This window comes from Bombina bombina, chromosome 4 (genome assembly GCF_027579735.1).
Source record: "Bombina bombina isolate aBomBom1 chromosome 4, aBomBom1.pri, whole genome shotgun sequence".
In the NCBI taxonomy this organism is placed as follows: domain Eukaryota; kingdom Metazoa; phylum Chordata; class Amphibia; order Anura; family Bombinatoridae; genus Bombina; species Bombina bombina.
The window spans coordinates 998,561,160-998,583,513 of NC_069502.1; the positions used below are offsets into that span (position 1 = coordinate 998,561,160).

The 22,354-nt window shown below is 35.0% G+C and overlaps 1 protein-coding gene across 5 annotated transcripts in view; it reads left to right on the plus strand.

The window, feature by feature from the left end:
• Positions 1–16,281, plus strand: part of EHBP1 (EH domain binding protein 1) — a 1,033,533-nt gene extending 1,017,252 nt beyond the window's left edge. For all 5 annotated transcript variants that reach the window (XM_053712059.1, XM_053712060.1, XM_053712061.1 and 2 more), the window contains 2 exons: positions 14,548–14,662; positions 15,335–16,281. In XM_053712059.1, the coding sequence (XP_053568034.1) occupies positions 14,548–14,662; positions 15,335–15,425 (206 nt within the window). In that variant the 3' untranslated portion in view covers positions 15,426–16,281. The remainder of the gene's footprint in view (positions 1–14,547; positions 14,663–15,334) is intronic.
• The last annotated feature ends 6,073 nt before the right edge of the window (positions 16,282–22,354 follow it).

Genomic DNA, 22,354 nt, shown 5'->3' on the forward strand with positions numbered 1-22,354 from the left:
GTGACCACTGCTGTAAATCTTTAGCAGCAAGTTCCTAAGAACTGATCACTATTCAAATTTGTGTTATAAAGCTTTTTCGACTTAATAATCTGAAGCATTTCACTAGACTAGTTGTGCTTGTGATGAAGATTTTTTTTAAAAAATGTTAACAACCATCAATACAATCCTGAAACCAGGCAACAGTCTGCTATAAACCTATCTCATTATTTCAACATTAATGTATGGCTTTACTTGAAACTTGTCGGTCTTTACCATGTTGGTTTTATTAAAGGGAACGGGGAAGGATGGCTCAGATAATGTAAGAAGTATTTTTTGTGAGATCTTTTATTGGATGCAAAAGAATTTAACTGTCTTTGGTGATTAGTACATTGTAAGTAACATTCAATGCACAAGAATAATATTTTTTCCATTTTCTATAGAGGTTTACAGCAGCACTTGTCAAGGTTGCCATTTATCTCCTATCCTATATTCTATTTCCTCAATATATTTTTTATATTCATTATAGAACTATTAATTATAGAAACTACTGAATAAGGGCACAGGCATTGGCATTCAGCTTTTTTCTGTGCTATAATAGTGTGAAAGTGCAGCACAAAAATATCTGCATATGCATATCCAGATATTTATCTATTGCACTTTTACAGTAATAAATCCAGTGCCAAAATATAGCCTTGCACCAGTATTCAAACACTATGCATACTCAGAGAGGTGGCTGTAGTGTGTATTGCTTCTTAAGATGTAATTTGTGTCATACAGGCTACTGCTGATCTTCTAAGAAGAAGTGGTGTTTAAATACTAGTGCATGGGCAGGATACAGGATATGTGCGTATATCACAGAAAAACAGTAATACATTATATTAGAAGCATTTTTTTCTACTGGAAACATATTGCAAAGATGCTTATATTTCAAATTGAAATGCATCCATGAACATTTCATGTTTGACCTTTTTATCCCTTTAAATATTAGGCATGAGCAAACATTTGTACTCAGCATTTCTTATAGAAATGAATATGGGTGCAGGCAGCAGCATTTTGCTATTTTGGCAGCAGATTTTAAGTCTAGAAAATGCTTTGATTTCAAATTGAAATGCACCTATGCACATTTCATGTTTCTCCTTTATATCCCTTTAATGTCTTCCATATAACAAATAATGTTGGGATTTTAAAATTAGCCCTCTGACCATTTTTTTTCCTAACCTCTAAATTAATAATAGAAGAAAACATCTAACCACAATATAAAATGGAAGCTTTGGGTGTTGGTTAACTGCTTAGATTCCTTTAACTGGCAAAAACGTTATTGACTAGTTGGGTATCTCAAGTTCTAAAAATCTTTCTTATTTAATGCATGTGAAAAAAACAAATTCTGCTTATTTTATGCTTATAAGAAAGAGAAAAAGAGACCAATCCTGCTTTTTCTTTACTTTCTTTTTTTAAAAAGCCAGTGCTTAATCACTTGGTCATATCTGACCAGACATTACATTATTGGAGTAGATAATTTTCATTTACAGTTATTTATTCAATTATGAAAATAGATTGCAAAATGTTAGAAGGTAGTCATGAATCTTGGATTTCACACTTTCTAATGTTTTCTCATGACTTTGCACTGAGAAAATGTGTCAGCTACATTACCTCCAGACCCCTTACCAATGCTATTCCAATCTGTCAGGAACGACTTTGCATGGCACTGTTTTTTTTATTGATTAATTCATTATCCATACCCACTTGAAACCAATTTTTGCCTGTTTTGCACGTCATATTTTTACTTGTTGCTTGGCTTTTTTAATGTTAAAAATTTATATATACAGATTTATACTGATAAACAAGATAATTTCCTAGTTCAATTAAAGGGATGGTTTCTCCTTAATGCGTTTACAATGACTTGATATACTACCTGCCAAATTTAATATATTTGGGAAATTGGTTATATATTTTTTTTATGTGAAATAGCTGCCTCTGCTAATTGAAACCACAACCTTATCAAATGGGTTGAACTTCTAGGGAGAGCATACCTTATTATAGATATTTACACAAAATTGTCCTTATCGTATCTCTCTATACACAGTGAGATTAATACTTGCAGAGAACAATGGGAAATTTATGTTTTATCATCTCTCTCTCCCACTACCCACTGGGAGTATAATTTATTCTAAACGTTCTTGTTTACATAGTTTTTCGTTAACCAGTACTTAAAGGGACAGTATAAAAAAAAAAAATTCATATAACTGCATGTAATAGACACTACTACAAAGAATAATATGCACAGATACTGATCTAAAACTCCACTATAAAACTGTTTAAAAACTTACTTAGAAGCATCCAGTTTAGCTCTGCTAAACACCCACTGCAAGTGGGAAAAAGCAGACACTCCCCCTCACCCTTCCTTTGCATATGAAAAGATACTTTACAGAAACAGAATCAAGCTGGAGTAGGTATATGTCGGTATTCTCCTAAAACTTTGTGGCTTGGTTAGGAGTCTGAAAATCAGATCAATGTTATTTAAAAAAAAAAAAACTGTATGGGCTATATACAGTTGTGCTCATAAGTTTACATACCCTGGCAGAATTTCTGATTTCTTGGCCATTTTTCAGAGAATATGAATGATAAAACAAAAACTTTTCTTTCGCTCATGGTTAGTGTTTGGCTGAAGCCATTTATTATCAATCAACTGTGATTACTCTTTTTAAATCATAATGACAACAGAAACTACCCAAATGACCCTGATCAAAAGTTTACATACCCTGGTGATTTTGGCCTGATAACATGCACACAAGTTGACACAAAGGGGTTTGAATGGCTATTAAAGGTAACCATCCTTACCTGTGATCTGTTTGCTTGTAATTAGTGTGTGTCTATAAATGGTCAATGAGTTTCTGGACTCCTGACAGACCCTTGCATCTTTCATACAGTGCTGCACTGACTTTTCTGGATTCTGAGTCATGGGGAAAGCAAAAGAATTGTCAAAGAATCTGCGGGAAAAGGGTGTTGAGCTGTATAAAACAGGAAAGGGATATTAAAAGATATCCAAGGAATTGAGAAGGCCAATTAGCAGTATTCAAACTCTAATCAAAAAGTGGAAAATTAGGGGTTCTGTTGAAACCAAAACCACGGTCATGTAGACCAACTAAAATTTCAGCCACAAACTGCCTGGGAAAATTGTTCGGGATGCAAAGAAAAACCCACAAATAACTTCAGGTGAAATACAGGACTCTCTGAAAACATGTGGTGTGGCTGTTTCAAGATGCACAATATGGAGGCACTTGAAGAAAGATGGGCTGCATGGTCTAGTCGCCAGAAGAAACCCATTATTATGCAAATGCCACAAAGTATCCCGCTTACAATACGCCAAACAGTACAGAGACAAGCCTCAAACCTTCTGGCACAGTCATTTGGAGGGATGAGACCAAAATTGAGCTTTTATGGCCACAACCATAAAAGCTACATTTGGAGAGGAGTCAACAAGGCCTTTGATGAAAGATACACCATTCCTACTATGAAACACGGAGGTGGATTGCTGATGTTTTGGGGATGTGTGAGCTACAAAGGCACAGGAAATTTGGTCAGAATTGATGGCAAGATGAATGCAGTATGTTATCAAAAAATACTGGAGGAAAATTTGCATTCATCAGCCCGGAAGCTGCGCATGGAACGTACTTGTGTTTAGAATCATTGTTATGTTGAAATGTCCAAGGCCAAGTCAACCTGTCATTGGCTACAGCAGAATAAAGTGAAGGTTCTGGAGTGGCCATCTCAGTCTCCTGACCTCAATATCATTTCACTCTGGGGAGATCTCAAACGTGCAGTTCATGCAAGACAGCCCAAGAATTTACAGGAACTGGAGGCTTTTTGCCAGGAAGAAAGGGCAGCTTTACCATCTGAGAAGATAAAGAGCCTCATCCACAAGTACCACAAAAGACTTCAAGCTGTCATTGATGTTAAAGGGGGCAATACACGGTATTAAGAACTGGGGTATGTAACTTTTGATTAGGGTCATTTGGGTAGTTCCTGTTGTCATTATGATTTAAAAAGAGTAAACACAGTTGTTTGATAATAAATGACTTCAACCAAACACTAACCATGAGTGAAAGAAAAGTTTCTTTCATGTAATTGGCAAGAGTCCATGAGCTAGTGACGTATGCGATATACAATCCTACCAGGAGGGGCAAAGTTTCCCAAACCTCAAAATGCCTATAAATACACCCCTCACCACGCCCACAATTCAGTTTTACAAACTTTGCCTCCTATGGAGGTGGTGAAGTAAGTTTGTGCTAGATTTCTACGTTTTTATGCGCTTCTCAGCTTTTTTGAAGCCCGGTTCCTCTCAGAGTACAGTGAATGTCAGAGGGATGTGAAGGGAGTATCACCTATTGAATACAATGGTCTTCCTAACGGGGATCTATTTCATAGGTTCTCTGTTATCGGTCGTAGAGATTCAGCTCCTACCTCCATTTTCAGATCGACGATATACTCTTCTATACCATTACCTCTACTGATTCTCGTTTCAGTACTGGTTTGGCTATCTGCTATATGTGGATGGGTGTCTTTTGGTAAGTATGTTTCATTTACTTAAGACACTCTCAGCTATGGTTTGGCACTTTATATATAAAGTTCTAAATATATGTTTGTACTTATATTTGCCATGATTCAGGATTATCAGTATATTTCCTTTTTGCAGACTGTCAGTTTCATATCTGGGAAATGCTTTAAAAAAAAATTCTTACCTGACATTTTCAAACTGACTCTTTCTATATTGCGGGCTGTATTAGGCTTGCGAGAGTGCAAAATGATATAATTTATTGCGTCATTCTTGGCGCAAGACTTTTTTGGCGTGAAAAATTACGTTTGTAGACGCAAATTCGTCATTTCCGGTGTCTTAGTTGGTGCCGAGTCTTTTCATGAGGTTGCGTCATCTGTGGTACGTCATACTTGGTGCCAAACATTTTTTCATTATTTAAAACCTCATTTCTTTTGCCTCTGGTCTTTTTTTCTATGTCAGAGGCTTATTCTGTTTGCATTTATTCCCATTCCTGAAACTGTTATATAAGGAAATTTATAATTTTGCTTTATATGTTGTTTTTTCTTTTACATACTGCAAGATGTCTCTATCTGATCCTCTCTCAGAATCTACTACTGGAATCCTGCTGCCTGATATCGGTTCTACCAAAGCTAAGTGCATTTGTTGTAAACTTGTGGTAACTGTTCCGCCAGCTGTGGTTTGTAATAGTTGTCATGATAAACTTTTACATGCAGAGAATGTTTCCATCAGTAGTAGTTCATTACATGTTGCTGGTCCATCAACATATAATGCTCAGGATATTCCTGTAAATTTAAGAGAATTTATTTTTGATTCCATTCAGAAGGCTTTGTCTGCCATTCCGCCTTCTAATAAACGTAAAAGGTCTTTTAAAACTTCTCATAGAGTTCATGAATTTTTTAATGACCGACAACATACTGATTTATCTATCTCTGATGAGGATCTGTCTGATTCAGAGGATCCTGCCTCAGATATTGACACTGACAAATCCTCTTATTTATTTAAAGGGACAGTCTAGTATAAATTCAACTTTCATTATTCAGATAGGACTTAATTTTAATCAACTTTCCAATTTACTTTTATCATCAAATTTGCTTTTTTCTCTTGGTATTCTTAAATTAAACTAAACATAGGTAGGCTCATATGCTGATTTCTAAGCCTTTGAGGGCTGCCTCTTATCTCATGATTTTTAAATCTCTTTTCAACACAAAGAGACAGAAAGTACACGTGGGCCATATAGATAACACTGTGTTCAGGCACAGGGGGTTATTTAAGATTTAGCACAAAACAATGCTAAATTTAAGACAATAGATAATAAACAGTCACAGTCGTGTGATCAGGGGGCTGGAAGAAGGTTCCTAGATACAAGGTAATCACAGAGGTAAAAAGTATATTAATATAACTGTGGTTATGCAAAACTGGGGAATGGGTAATAAAGGGATTATCTATCTTTTAAAACAATAACAATTCTATGGTAGACTGTCCCTTTAAAATGGAGGTTATTCGTTCTTTATTAAAAGAAGTGTTGATTGCATTAGATATGGAGGAGACTAGTCCTCTTGATACTAAAACTAGTAAACATTTAAATTCGGTTTATAAACCTCATGTAGTTATTCAAGGTTTTTCCAGTTCCTGATGCTATTTCAGATATGATTTCTAAGGAATGGAATAGATTGGGTACTTCTTTTACTCCTTCTTCAAGGTTTAAAAATTGTATCCTTTGCCTACTGATAGATTGGAGTTTTGGGAAAAGATCCCCAAAGTTGATGGGGCCATCTCTACTCTTGCTAAACGTACAACTATTCCTACGGAAAATAGTACTTCTTTTAAGGATCCTTTAGAGTAAGACCGCCTGTGAGAAGTTTCTTTCATTCCAGTGAACCTAGAGAAAGTGCAGGCTTTTCTGAAGTGTGTTTCAGACCTAGAGTTATCTGAGGTAATCGTGCCAGTTCCTTTTCAGGAACAGGGTCTGGGGTTTTATTCAAATCTGTTCATTGTCCCAAAGAAAGAAAATTCATTCAGACCAGTTCTGGATCTAAAAGTCCTGAATTGTTATGTAAGAGTACCAACATTCAAAATGGTGACTATAAGGACTATTCTGCCTTTTGTTCAGCAAGGGCATTATATGTCCACAATAGACTTACAGGATGCATATCTTCATATTCTGATTCATCCAGATCACTATCAGTTCCTGAGATTCTCTTTTCTAGACAAGCATTACCAATTTGTTGCTCTTCCTTTCGGCCTAGCGACAGCTCCAAGGATCTTTTCAAAGGTTCTCGGTGCCCTACTTTCTGTAATCAGAGAGCGGGGTATTGCGGTGTTTCCTTATTTGGACGATATCTTGGTACTTGCTCAGTCTTTACGTTCTGCAGAATCTCACACAAATCAACTAGTGTTGTTTCTTCAAAGACATGGTTGTAGGATCAATTTACCAAAAAGTTCTTTGATTCCTCAGACAAGGGTAACCTTTTTAGGTTTCCAAATAGATTCATTATGCATGACTTAGTCTCTAACAGACAAGAGACGTCTGAAATTGGTTGCAGCCTGTCGGAACCTTCAGTCTCAATCATTCCCTTCAGTAGCTATGTGCATGGAGGTTTTAGGTCTCATGACTGCAGCATCGGACGCGATCCCCTTTGCTTGTTTTCACATGAGACCTCTTCAGCTTTGTATGCTGAACCAATGGTGCAGGGATTATACAAGGATATCACAATTAATATCCTTAGATCCCAATGTTCGACTATCTCTGACTTGGTGGTTAGATCACCATCGTATAGTTCAAGGGGCCTCTTTTGTTCATCCAACCTGGACTGTGATCAAAACAGATGCGAGTCTTTCAGGTTGGGGAGCTGTCTGGGGATCTCTGACAGCACAGGGGGTTTGGAAATCTCAAGAGGCGAGATTACCAATCAATATTTTGGAACTCTGTGCGATTCTCAGAGCTTTTCAGTTTTGGCCTCTATTGAAGAGAGAGCCGTTTATTTGTTTTCAGACAATGTCACAACTGTGGCGTATGTCAATCATCAGGGTGGGACTCACAGTCCTCAAGCTATGAAAGAAGTATCCCGGATACTTGTTTGGGCAGAATCCAGCTCCTGTCTAATTTCTGCGGTCCATATCCCAGGTATAGACAATTGGGAAGCGGATTTTCTCAGTCGTCAAGCCTTACATCCGGGAGAGTGGTCTCTTCACCCAGATGTGTTTTTTCAAATTGTTCAGATGTGGGGGCTTCCAGAAATAGATCTGATGGCATCTCATCTAAAGAAGAAACTTCCAAGGTACCTGTACAGGTCCTCAGGCGGAAGCAATGGATGCATTGACACTTCCTTGGCGTTATCAACATGCCTATATTTTTCCGCCTCTAGTTCTTCTTCCAAGAGTGATTTCCAAGATCATCATGGAGCAATCATTTGTACTGCTGGTGGCTCCAGCATGGGCTCACAAGTTTTGGTATGCGGATCTTGTTCGGATGTCCAGTTGCCAACCCTGGCCACTTCCACTCAAGGTCCGTGTTTCCATCAGGATCTCAAATCATTAAATTTGAAGGTATGGAAATTGAACGCTTAGTGCTTAGTCTTAGAGGTTTCTCTGATTCTCTGACTCAGTGATTAATACTATGTTGCAGGCTCGTAAATCTGTTTCTAGAAAGATTTATTATCGAGTTTGGAAGACTTGCATTTCATGGTGTTCTTCGCATACATTCTCTTGGCATTCTTTTAGAATTCCTAGAATTTTAGTTTCTTCAGGATGGTTTGGATAAGGGTTTGTCTGTGAGTTCCTTGAAAGGACAAATCTCTACTCTCTTTCTGTTTTATTCCACAGAAAAATTGCTAAACTCCCTGATATTCATTGTTTTGTACAGGCTTTGGTTCGTATCAAGCCTGTCATTAAATCAATTTCTCCTCCTTGGAGTCTTAATTTGGTTTTGAAGGCTTTACAGGCTCCTCCGTTTGAGCCTATGCATTCTTTGGACATTAAATTGCTTTCTTGGAAAGTGTTGTTTCTTTTGGCCATCTCTTCTGCTAGAAGAGTTTCTGAATTATCTGCTCTTTCTTGTGAGTCTTCTTTTCTGATTTTTCATCAGGATAAGGCAGTTTTGCGGACTTCATTTAAATTCTTACCTAAAGTTGTGAATTCCAACAACATTAGTAGGGAAATTGTTGTCCCTTCTTTGTGTCCACATCCTAAGAATTCTTTGGAAAGGTCTTTACATCCTTTGGATGTGGTGAGAGCTTTGAAATATTATGTTGAAGCTACTAAAGATTTCAGGAAGACTTCTATTCTATTTATCTTTTCTGGTTCTAGGAAAGGTCAGAAGGTTTCTGCCATTTCTTTGGCATCTTGGTTAAAGCTTTTGATTCATCACGCTTATTTGGAGTCGGCTAAATCCCCACCTCTGAGGATTACAGCTCATTCTACTAGATCAGTTTCCACTTCCTGGGCTTTTAAGAATGAAACTTCAGTTGATCAGATTTGCAAAGCAGCAACTTGGTCTTCTTTGCATACATTTACTTCAGGCAGCTGTTTCAGTTTGATTCTTCTGCTTATAATTTCAGTTTTTTTTCTTTTCCATTATAAGATTAAAATTTATGATTTGGGTTGTGGCTTAATTTTTTTCAGCGGAATTGGCTGTCTTTATTTTTTATCCCTCCCTCTCTAGTGACTCTTGCGTGGAGTTCCACATCTTGGGTATTGCTATCCCATACGTCACTAGCTCATGGACACTTGCCATGAAAGAAAGCATAATTTATGTAAGAATTTACCTGATAAATTCATTTCTTTCATATTGGCAAGAATCCATGAGGCCCACCCTTTTTTTGGTGGCTATGATTTTTTTTGTATAAAGCACAATTATTCCAATTCCTTTGTTTATGCTTTTGCTCCTTTCTTTATCACCCCACTTCTTGGCTATTCGTTAAACTGAATTGTGGGTGTGGTGATGGGTGTATTTATAGGCATTTTGAGGTTTGGAAAACTTTGCTCCTCCTGGTAGGATTGTATATCCCATATGTCACTAGCTCATGGACTCTTGCCAATATGAAAGAAATGAATTTATCAGGTAAATTCTTACATAAATTATGTTTTTTGTGTTATCATTCATATTCTCTGAAAAATGGCCAAGAAATCATAAATTCTGCCAAGGTATGTAAACTTATGATGACAACTGTAGATGGATCATCTACAAAACATTTATACAAAGAAAAATCTAGTGTATAATGTCCCTTTAATGGAACAGTAAACACCTTGAGATGTGTATATAAAATGTTTAGTTCTGCATAAGGACACAACTTTGTAATATATTTTCATTATTTATTTTGTCCCTTTTTAATGTAATTTGGCTCTAAAATTTGAGCAGTTTCTAATTTCCAGAATTTAAACTGTACCATGATGACTTATGTAGCAGGGCTAACTTTTATATCTGTCCCTAGTTGGGGTTATCAGATAACATATGCAAAACAATGCATTCTATACTAACATTATAACTGGGACTAGCATTGTTATTCCAAATATGGCAAATTGTTTGTTGAGTTTGGCTATTGATATATATCCTTTTAGCTAAAATTATTTATTTGTTTTTAAAAAAAACAAAACATTAAGACTTGGCTGATGATATTTTATAGCAACATAGCACAAATGTCTTAATAACAAGTTGTTTACTTTCTCTCAAGTTTTTGAAATATTATAGGTGAGGATCAAATGGCCAGTCAGCTGTTTAAAATAACAAACTAAAGATAAAGGATGTGTTTGTTAACAATTATATATACACTCCAGTAGGTAAAAGGGATTATTGGGAATGTATTAAAGTTGGGAAAAATAATCACTGTGTACTGTTCCTTAAACAGTAAAACATTTAAATGATATAATAGTTTTTAGTTAAACTAAAACACAACTAAATTATTTATGAATAATACATAAAAATTACTTTATTAAAATAAAGTAAATAAAAGATAACTCCTAGGATATATTCAAAGAGTCCAACTTGGGCACAACAATGTGTTTACCAAGAAATACCATGCACAGCCTTATTGGTCCAAAATTAAGTTCATTGTTTATTTGAAACAGTTCAAAATGGAAAACTCACATAGCGGTAAGCGGTCATCAAGATGTATACATAAGTTTTCCATTTTAAACTGTTTTAAATAAACTATGAACTTTTGATTTTGGACCAATAAGGCTGTGCATTGTATTTCTTGGTAAACATATTGTTGTGCCCAAGTAGGACTCTTTATATAGCATAGGAGTTATCTTTTATTTACTTTATTTACTTACAAAACCGCCACTGCCAGGGAGGAGACCATGATGACTGGAAGAGGTGAGTGTTTGATGCAGGGACAAAATCAAGGTATTTTCCTTGTCTTTAAACCCTTCATTTGATATACATGGTGCAGTTTGTTGCACAAATTTGATACATTATACTAGAATAATAATCGCAATAACGTCCTTATGCAAGCAAACTTATTTATTTCATGATTCAGATAGATCATGTACAAGTTTCTGTTGTAGTTCTGTTATCTATTTTGTTTCTTCTTTTGGTATTTTTTTCTTTAAATCCATTCCTAGGTAGAATCAGGAGCAGAAATGCACTACAGGGGAGGTATCTGCTGATTGGAGGATAGACTTATATTCATCTTGTCATTGGTTCATATAATGTGTTCAGCTAACTCCCAGCACTGTATTACTGCTCATTAACAAAGGATACCAAAAGAATGAACTAAATTTAATAACAGAAGTTAACTGGAAAGTTGTTTAAAAATGGTATGCTCTCTGAGTCATGAAAGGATTTTTTTGGGGTTTCATGTCCCTTTAAAGTGATAGAAAAGTCAAAATTGAACTTGCATGATTCCTATAGAGCATATCATTTTAGAACCCTTTTAAATTCACTTATATATTCAAATGTGGTCTGTTCTCTTGGTATCCTTTGTTGTACATTGAAAAATTGTTTAAAATTGTATGTTCTATCCAAATCATGAAAGAAAATTATGGGGTTTTCTGTCCCTTTAAGTGTAAATAAAAAAGAACGTTATTGTAATATTTTTGAGTACATAAACATTTGCAAAAATGAAATGAAAAAAAAAATATATATATATATATAAAAAAAAAAAGTCTGTTAAATATAGCTTTGTGTTTAATTTATATTTGGTGGGGGTGGGTTATAAAATGCTTACAGGATTCTACACTAATCCGTGGGCGAAAGTCTCTAACTGCACTCTCTATTGCCTGTTGATTCACTAAAGAGTAAAGATGTGCTGTAGTATCCAGTGTAACTGCCACTCCTAGAATATTCTATTTATGAGGTGTAGAGATAACGTAGGAATTCCCTATATATTTAAATGCCCAGAAAGGGGCAGTGACCCCCAAAAATCAGAATGACACTGAATGTTACTGAAATTCCAGTAAAGATATTGAAGATAAACTTACATGAATTGTCAGATCTTTTAAGCATAATTATTCAAAGTTGTTGTATTGCAATCCATTGTTGCACATTTGTATCAGTTACATAAGTAAACTGTATGATACAATTATTATTGTAGCATTTTCTATAGAAATCATTTTTGTGTTTGAGTATGTTACAAAACCGTTCACCATGCATGTTTTAACTATTTTGATAAATCGCATTTGCTTGTTCAAATTTAAGTTCCAAACTCACCAACTTTTTTTTTTTGGGGGGGGGGGGGGCGAGATTGCGCAATTGCGCTTGACTGCGGACTTGGCCTGCAAATTGAATTGTAATTTGTAACCCTTTTTAAAAGCTGAATTTATTTAATGGCTATAAAAATAATCAGTCGTGTCAAGGGTTTTCTGTGACCTTGCAGCCCATCATAGGTAATGTTTATTAACCCATTGGTGCAATAAAGGGCTGCAACTCATAGTCTTGGTATTTTTGCCTCTATTTTTGGTGCCCAAGAGGTTAATGAATTATAATATTCATAGAATCGGTTGTTTTAACGCTAGAAACATTTACAGTGGGTCATAACTTTTTAACTGTACTTCTATTAATGCAAAATTCTAAACGGGGAAGTCATTGTACACTTCAGGGTATTTTTGTTAGCATCTGACATGATGCTGCATCTAATTTCTAATGTGTAGATACAAGATGGAATTCCCACTAGCAGCACTTGCTTTCAGAAAGCTGCTGAGCAGTTTGCTGTCTTGAATAAATTTGCCTTTGGAGGAGGGTCAGGGGGATTTGAACCAGCACATTCTTGTGTGGTTTGTGAAGATTCACATGGTAACCACTGGTGTGCATTGTTAGGTTTATCTGAATAAGCACCAGCCATGTGAGTTTTAACATGATTGCCCAGGGCAATGGAGAGAGAAGAGACTAATCCAAAAGGATTGCACACTGTTCTTTGCTCTGCTTTTTTGGAAGGAGTATGGGGGAAAGGACACTGCTGGAGTCAGTGCTTATGGATTTTTTTTTTTTTTAAAGCTGGTGTCCTGTTTCCCTCGTGGTCCTCATTTGTTCTGTTATCTCCCTCATCACCTACTTCGTTTTCTTTCTATTATTTACCTTCCTAATGAGGGGGGCGGAGTAGCTTGGCGGTTGATGGACAGCAACAAGCTCCTGCAGTCTGGCTGAGCAAAAGGCCACTTGACCGGGACTCTCTTTAAATATTATAGAGTTAATTAGACAGATAGATTGATTAGACAGACAGATAGATTAGATATATAGATAGATAGATGATAGAATCTAGTACAGACACAGATGCATAAAGGATTTGGTCTATAAAATGTAGGTGCAAATTACTAGAGAATTGGTTCAGATCTGAAGCTGGTTAGAAGCTCCTTACTACAAAATGTCCTTTGTTCCGTCCAAAAGAAAATATATCAAAGTGTATTACATCGTTTTTCTTTTTGGAAAACAAAAAGTGATATTCCTGTGCTGAATAAACTTTTTTTTATGGGGTTAATCACTGTCAGTCAATTAGCTGTAAATACCTAATGATCTAATATTTATATGAAGGTGAGTGCAGCATTGTTAAACATGTTTACATGAAGAAAAAAAATCTAGTTTGCATTGCTATGTTTAGCGTAGCAAAAAAATATTCAATTTACTAAAGAACACTTTTTAGAGTTTTCACAATGTTTGTAGTAATAAGTTAGAAGACTCCAAATAGACCATGTAACAAAGTAGCATCACTTTTAGCTCTGGAAAAGCTACTAAATGAACAACGATTCCTTTGGCAATTAAAGGTATACTTAAAAAAGGACAATATTTGTCTTCAGGGCTTTTCTACATATAATTAATCAGAAGGAATATTAGAAAGAGAGAAATATAATGTGAGAGAAGAAAGGAAAGATAAACAGCTCTTCTGCATTGTATTACATGTATGTAGCTACTAACACTTATGTCTCAGGTCCTTGCTAGCAAGTAGATGTCAGCTACTATATAGCCATTGAATAGTGCACAATAGTTGGCCGTTTGCCTGCGAGTAAGGCTCTGCTTTGCTTTTGGATCTGAACCTTTATAAGGAAGATCCTTGTTACAACAAATATGCAGGTGATGAAACCAGGGGCCACAAAGTAGAACACTTCAGTGTATTAAAAGAGCTGAAATATCCCCTGTATCCTTAAGAGGGAGGTCATTGCGCATCAGTGCAAATGCAGCGTGAAACCTGTTGCGAACTATTAACATCTAGTTTATCCAAGAGCCTTTGTTCTGACAGTTACTCACAAAAACAACATGCTGTAAGGAATTCCACCTTTACTGTGTAAACAGACGTTTTTATAGCAAGACACCTGAGTTCCTTTCCCCTGGTGGGGTGTAGGCAGATAGCTGTGCAATAAAAACACCTCAATATAAGACCCCCTCCATGCCCATAGCCTTAAACACCTGCTTTGATTTTATGGATGAAATCGATTTATATAATGTGCTTTACATTCACACGGTTGTAAGATGTAGGTGTATTTATACTCTAATGAATGTCATCTGAGCCGTACTGCAATTATTGCATTTTTTTGTGAAGTCCATCCAGTCATTTTACTAAATGTGTTAAATGGTTCCTTTATAGACTGGCAAAAAAACGAAGCCCAGAAAAGGAGGGAGCAGCTCTTACTGGATGAACTGGTTATTCTGGTTAATAAGCGAGATGCCTTGGTCAGAGATCTGGATGCCCAGGAGAAACAGTAAGTACACATTGCTACACTCAGCACTGCTGTTCCTCCTTCTGGTGCCCCAATCACTCAATACATTGCTTGATGAATTAAAGGGATATGAAACCCACATTTTTATCTTTTGTGACTCAGAACATACCATTAAAAATTCGTTTCCAACTTACTTCTATTATCAAAGTTGCTTTATTCCCATGATGCTCTGTGTTTAAGTGATACATAGGTAGGTACCTGGAGTACATGGCAGTAAATAGTGCTGCCACCTAGTGCTCTTGCAAATGAGTAACATTCTTGCAAAAGTGCTGCCAAATAATGATCCAGAAAAAAAGACAGGATCCTATGCATTCATGTGTGCTTTTCAACAAAAGATATCAAGAGAATAAAGACAATTTGATAATATATTGACTTAGTGGTTTAAAATCGCATGCTCTATCTGAATCATGAAAGGAAAATGTTGGGTTTCATATCCCATTAAATATTAAATAAGTAATTAGCCGAGTATGTTTTAGGGCCTCAGAGGTTTCTTATTTAAAAGAAAAAAAATTACTGATCTGTACCAAGATAAAAAAATGTTTTTGTTATTATTTTGTTTTTTACTGAGATCAGTTTGTTTTTATTTTTTTTTTATTTTTTTTTGTTGTTTTTTTTTAAGAAATAATTTATTTGTGCTTGTTAATTCCCCCCCAGAGCTGAAGAAGAGGACGAACACCTTGAAAGGACCCTGGAGCAAAACAAAGGCAAGATGACCAAGAAAGAAGACAGATGTGTCATCCAATGATCATATTTTCTGGGAAGGATGATCACGTGATTTTATCTGTGTAGCTTCATTTTATAAAACTGACCTGAGGTGTAATAAATAAATAAAAAAGTGCTCTACAAGCTGATGTAACCCAGTTCACATATGTGTTTGTTTAATGTGCATTTTTAACTAATGCATTGCACCATGATCACTTCAGTGGGAGCCAGAACTTAGTTTAGGTTTCCTCAAAGGTCGCAGCTTGGTTCACCTGTTGTACTGCTCCCAATCTGCCCCAATACTCAATACCAGTTGCTTGTGGGGCTTGTGAAACAGGGGAGAAGGCAGCAGATTTTTTTTATTGAGTTTACTGGACAGCAAATATGTGTAAGCATCTTTATGAATGATCTCATCTTGCCCTGCCATTTGTATGTAAGCTACTTACATTTTCATTTGAATGGTATATACCCAATTAACCTGTTTAATTTGCTATATTTGCAAGGGTTTATTTGAGCAACTGTTTTATATTTTATTCTTGAGTAACCTAATATTAAAAAAAAAAAGTGTGAATGTTTTACTGAATATGTTTTTAAGTACAGCCATCCTATAGGGACATTTGGCTCAAAATATCCGTTTACATTATCCCACTAATCTTTGGTGGGGGAAGTGTATTTATGTCATGCTTCTAACTGCAATTGAACATAAACATTTAGCTGCTGTTGTTAATATTTATTTCTTTAAACAAAACAAAAAAAAAATGTCTGTCTTACCAACTAAGCAGGTATGACGCCTTGTGCTTTTATAGCATATACAGCCTGGCATATTTGTGAAAAAAAAATCTGTTTATTTATTACAATAATGTCATATACAATTTTCAATAAAAACATTTTTTTTCTTACCCAGCTTTATTGTTGTTATTTTCATATATATTATTTACAGTTTGTTACATAGGATACATACAGGAATTAGTAAATGAATTAGATATATATTACATGGTTATATATTCATTAATACAGTATACAAATCACAGTTGAACAAAAGATATTAAATCTGAATCTGTATTTCTAAAATGAAATGGACTTGGAATGCGTCATAAAAATATTATATTTTTACAAAGTAAATATGAAGTATGCAGGTCAGGAGTTAACAAAGTTTGATAACTTCTCAGACTGAATGGCTGCTTGTCTGCAGAGTTTAGAAATACAGCTTTATAATTTTTATTCATGAGATATTTGATCAGGAAGAGCACATGGGGAAACTGTAGCTGTGCGCTATGTCTGAGCCCAATTCACATGGCTCTGTTATTACCTGGAGCTGGTGAGGAGACACAGTGTTCAGCCTTATCAAACACATTTCTGCTGTGTCTGGTGCATAACACCGGGTAATACAACATCCTTCTCTTTGCTTTCTCTAGTTTTAGGTTCCTTTCTGTAATTAAATCAGGGCAATTGCAATGCACCCAATTTATCTTACATAATATTCCCTGTTTTTTACTTCTCTAGTTTTAATACTTTATATTTAAACTGTACTAAATATATGCAACCCAGGGGATTATTTAAGGTCTAAGGGATATACTTATTTTCCCTTAAATATAATTTATTATGACTTCTGGTGTATACAGCCAGATCACAGTTTACCCTTATGGGGACACAACATATGGTGACTCTCAGAGCCTTTCAGGTTGTGGGATTTGGTGTAGCTCTTCCTAATAAAGGCATTCTCTGAGATTCATAGTCGATATAATTACAAAGTGAAAAATAACTTTTGACAGCTCACGTCCTCTTTTGCCTTTTTAATACGTTCTAATTAATTTTAGTGATCACTTCTCAACTTGGAATCAAAGGGAATGTGTTCACATAATAAAATCAACTAAGTGTGCATGATTAGTCAAAGCGAAAAATGAACTGCACATTTGTATAAGGCGCATATCTGTCTGTTGTATTTTATATACTGGTGATTTTTAAATTAAACGAATTATCATAGTTAATCTTGATTATGATCACCAGAAAAAAAATACAACAATTATTATGTATTTATATTTTGCACTAATCAATTATTTTCTCACAGATTAAAAGTGTATGACCGGTTTGAAATAAAAAATAAAAATATAAATAAGGGCAAGCTTCAGCGGTGAATAATTCAAGATTTATTTCCTGTATCATAATTAAATTAACACTTTAGCAAACTAAATAGGAAAATCACAGGTTACTAATTCAGTTATGTTTGATAATGTAGAAAAAAAAATATCCACTAGGAAAAACAATTACTCTCTCTACAGGGGGTTGTGGCAAATGGGAGACAGAGGGAGAACATATCCTTATAAGCTAGATCTGTGATAAACATCCCAGGATGGGTCTCCAAAATTTCATATGATGTTCCCTAAAAGGAAACTCTATAATTTGTCAGTCCCTTGTTCTCTTACCTTTGTCACTGTTGGAGGATGATGTGTTTTCTCTTACACAAACAGCCCCCAACCCTACTGGAATGAAAGGAAAAAATGAGTCAGGGGTTCTGCCCCTGCAATTTGGAAACTTCATGAACCATCATCCGGATCCAAGGCCAAGATGCATGAAAGAGCCCCTGGGGAGGACAGGCTGTGTATTGGAGCCGGTCATCCCTGCAAAGAAAGGACGGTTCACATTCCTAGGATCAGGACCTGCAGAAATCTTCTTGATCAATGTCTTAGTATGAGGATTTGCAGTGGACCAGAAGGGCTGCAGGATATATATATATATATATATATATATATACATACACACATATGTATGTATGTATGTGTATATATATATATATATATATATATATATATATATATATATATGATAACTTACATGTATTATAACTATGTCCTGTGGATCCAGTGATTGCAGCTCAGTTGCATCTCCTCTTCCCTTTTAATTTTTATCCACTCTTTCTGTATCCAGAAACCAACTAACCTTACACCACAAATCCTACTACAATTTTCATTGCTGCACACTGACTAAACTTTTGTTTTTTTTCACAGTCCCACTACTCCCCCCTCGTTTTCTAACTTCCCTTAATCCGAGGTTTATGGGCTGAGGCATTAAGAAAATTCGCCTGCAATTTGGGATTAGACAAAATACTCTTATTACAAAAAGGGTTAGTGCTACTTGATACCTTTATACTTGTACTGAGCTGATCAGATCAGCAAGAGAATAGATCCCAACCGCAAACAGACACTAACATTCCCCATCATTCTTGTACACTGGGCAGTTTTCATATGGGGGGGGGGGGGGGGTTACAATATCTAAACTATTAGTCCTACAGTTATATTGGAACATACACAGAAAGAATGTCTAATATTGATGATAGGTAGATATTTAGACACAAAAAGAAACTGGTAAATATGTGGTTTTATAGTAACTCAATGTTTCTTCTATTATAAAAAAAACATATCAATAAAAATGTGTATCAATATAATATAAGGAAAGAATGACGCTCAAAATAAAAGATTAAAAAAAAAAAAAGTTAAAAGGGGATTTGAGGAATGATTATTTTTGTGAATGGGCTGCGGCGTCTTTGTTCTAAGGGAAAGTGTATAGCTGACTTTTTGTGGACTACAGACAAATCTGGTACGCCCCCCTTGTCATCTGCCCCCCTGCCCCTCTCTTTTATGAGATGTCTCCCCTTGTGATCCACAAAAAAAAATGTAATTTTGTAGGTCTGGCGGTCACTTTCTTTGAACATTAGCTCGCTTTCAGATCCAACTTCAATTAGATGGAGTTGATTTTAGGAGATCAACAAAGGGACCTGGCAAAGCTTTATTAAACTTCTTTTAAGAAGATCTTTGGGATTATTTGAGGGAGAGGAGAAGGTGTCTCTGTCACATTTGTGAAGCCCATGGAATATAAAGAGTCCATGCCCATGTTCTGCTCCTTAAACCACCTTAAACTATGACACTTTCCTGATTAGGACAAGGACATGTGGGGGGTATGGAATAGAGGTCAGGATTGATCATTCTTGGTAAATATTCATAATGATTTCACAAGAAGAAATATATTAAAAAACTAACAAAAAAAATCAAAATAGAAACTTATCCTCTAATTATAATAAATGGGTTATTTACTATACTGGTTCCTTAAATTAAACTCATATGCACTTATTTAAAAAATATCGCATTTTCAAATGTGGAAACCAGTATTTATTTCACTGGGAACTTTTAAACCTCGTTTAAAACTGCGGGGGGAATAAATATATATGAGTTTGACTCATTCTTTAAATAATATTCGTTATTAGATTATTATTTTTTAAATAAAATTATATACTGCAATAATACATTTAAATTCGATTTCAACATAAGTAATTGGAGCAATTTCTTATTTTCGAAATATTCAGTATTGTGGGAAGAAAATGTAAATAATTCACTGAGAAATACTCTGAAACAAAAAAATAATTCTTATAGCGAATAGAGATTATTACTATTGTCTGATATTATTTCCTAATTATTCGTAGGCATTTATTATGTTAGATAACAATTCAGACAGGAAAGATATTTTATTTTTATTTCAATGGATATCTGAATTATCAATATTATATGTAGCAAAAGTCTGTCATGCATATTTTTAGTATAAATTAGAAACAATAAATGAATATATTACTGATATAATTGCAATAGTTAAATTTACACATATCCTTTATTTTCTGCAACTAGCAATATGCAAGTTACTGTAAATACTTTATTATAGTTTGGAAAGTTTCTTTACTTTTTGCAGTAGCATAATTTATAGACTTTTCTTTTTTAATTAAGTAGAAGTCTGAATATATAAGGCCCTGTGTATTGGAGGCACAGTGGATGTGTTTGTTTTATTAATACAAAAGTCTATCTACTTGTAGTCCCCTCTCGCTGATATCCATTGATTTCCCCAGCACATTTCCAGTAGCCTGGGCTTGTTCAGTACTCTCTGCAGGAGGCGTGAAAGCAGGAATACATGTCGAGCTTAGCTATTGGTCAGAAGGCTTGTCAATTGTAGGCTTGTGGCGTTGTGATTGGTTTGGGCGCGCGGTAAAGCAGACGCCCTCTCTCACTTACAAGGGGTAGGGCAGGAGCAGGGTGATCAATCTTCATCAGTCCTCATTTCCCAATCACCTACAGCACCCGGCGCGAGGCAGACACTCTTCCCACAAGGTAAATGACTTGATTTATCCCTTATTTCCCTGGGCTACTTTCTTGCCAGGTTTTTTTCATTACACAGCCACAGCTTTGCACTTTTTTGGCACACGAACTAAGTTTATTTTTTTTTGTGGAGGGTGGGATCATCAGCCTTGGCAGTTTGGGGCCAGCCCCTTTAACATAATAAACACAATAAAGGGCAACAAAACTATATTATCATTTAAATAAAGCCATAAAAAGTATTGCAGATATTAGGTGTAATGTAAGTTCCCCAATACAGCTGCTCAGGCCTGAGCTTCCCATATAGATAGAGAATCAAACCGGAATAGAGCTCTCAGCCTTGTGTACAAATGACTAGACCCATATAAAGCCTCTTTACTGGCCTCTATCCCCTACTCACTTTACTTGTCCTCTCTCTTTATTTTATTCTTACTTGTGCTGAGTAGGAGACTGGATATTTCTCACCTTAAATGATTCCAAGACTACTTGTTTGTTTTCAGTCTCTCTTCTCCTCCTACCTGCTCAAGATTATACAACAGGGCAGGATCACTTGCCAAAAATACTTTATAAGCAGATCACAGTCTTATACGGGCAGTACTATACATATATACATAAAGTAAACTTGTTGTTTTCCACCTATCTCATTTCGTTAAATAGAAATTGCACATTTGGTCTGGTTTTTGTATCTTATTGTGTGTGTATGTGTGTGTGTGTGTGTGTATATATATATATATATATATATATATATATATATATATATATATATATATATATATATATATTGTGTTATACTTAGATTTTATGGACTTTTAAGTTATTTTCGTTTGGGGTTTCTTTAGTTGCTCCGTTTTAGGTTGTTTTAACACGGGGTTCTCTTTAATTCGCATTTGTACAGGTTACAGAAATCTTATTTTGGGTTTGTCTATTTCCCCTAATTAAGTGTACAAACTTATCTCAGTAGAAGTAAATTATGTTAATGTTGTATTTGTGCTTGGATCTCCATTAATTAGTGTTGACTGGAGGGGATTCCAGGTTGGGTATATAAATAAAAAAAAAAACTACATTAGCTTATGAATAGGTCCCATCTGCAAAAAGTTTGCTTACAAAATAAATGAGACTAATTCAAATTCTCTAAATGTAGGCTTCTGTATTGGTTAAAAAAAATCCTAAAAAGTGGCATTTATAAAACTTCCTAATGAAAGACCCTTTTTAGCATGTAATTTATATTTTGGTTGGAATAAATGGCCAGACTTTCAGAACATTAATTTCTCCTCTCGTTAAAACACAAGATACATTTAGTGTTTTTAATTAAAGTCACACCTTTTTAGATAAATTAAAACGAAGCTATTTTTATACCGCAGTTTTACTTAACATGAATAAATTACTATTTAAAATAATCATTAATCCAAGGTCCCATTGCCTTTTTTATTATATATATATATATAAACAATTACAACTTTAGAAATCCTCATAATTATAAACATATGTATGATATTAAATGAGTTCCCATAGAGCTCTTGGATGAATCCTAAGCACAGTTCTCACCTCCTTGCACATCCAGTCCTTGCTGCAGGCACAGGTGAGAGTGCACATTTGCTTTTTGTATAAACAAGAGTTACACTTAAACTTTTTTTAATTCCTTTCACTGAAGAAAAAAAAAGTTTATTTTAAATATTAATAGCCATAAGTTTTTTTAGGTGATCATTACAAACATTTTATATATCATTGAAATAAAAATCGGTGTGTGTATGTATATATGTGTATATATGTATATATATATATATATATATATATATATATATATATATATATATATATATATATATATATATATATATAT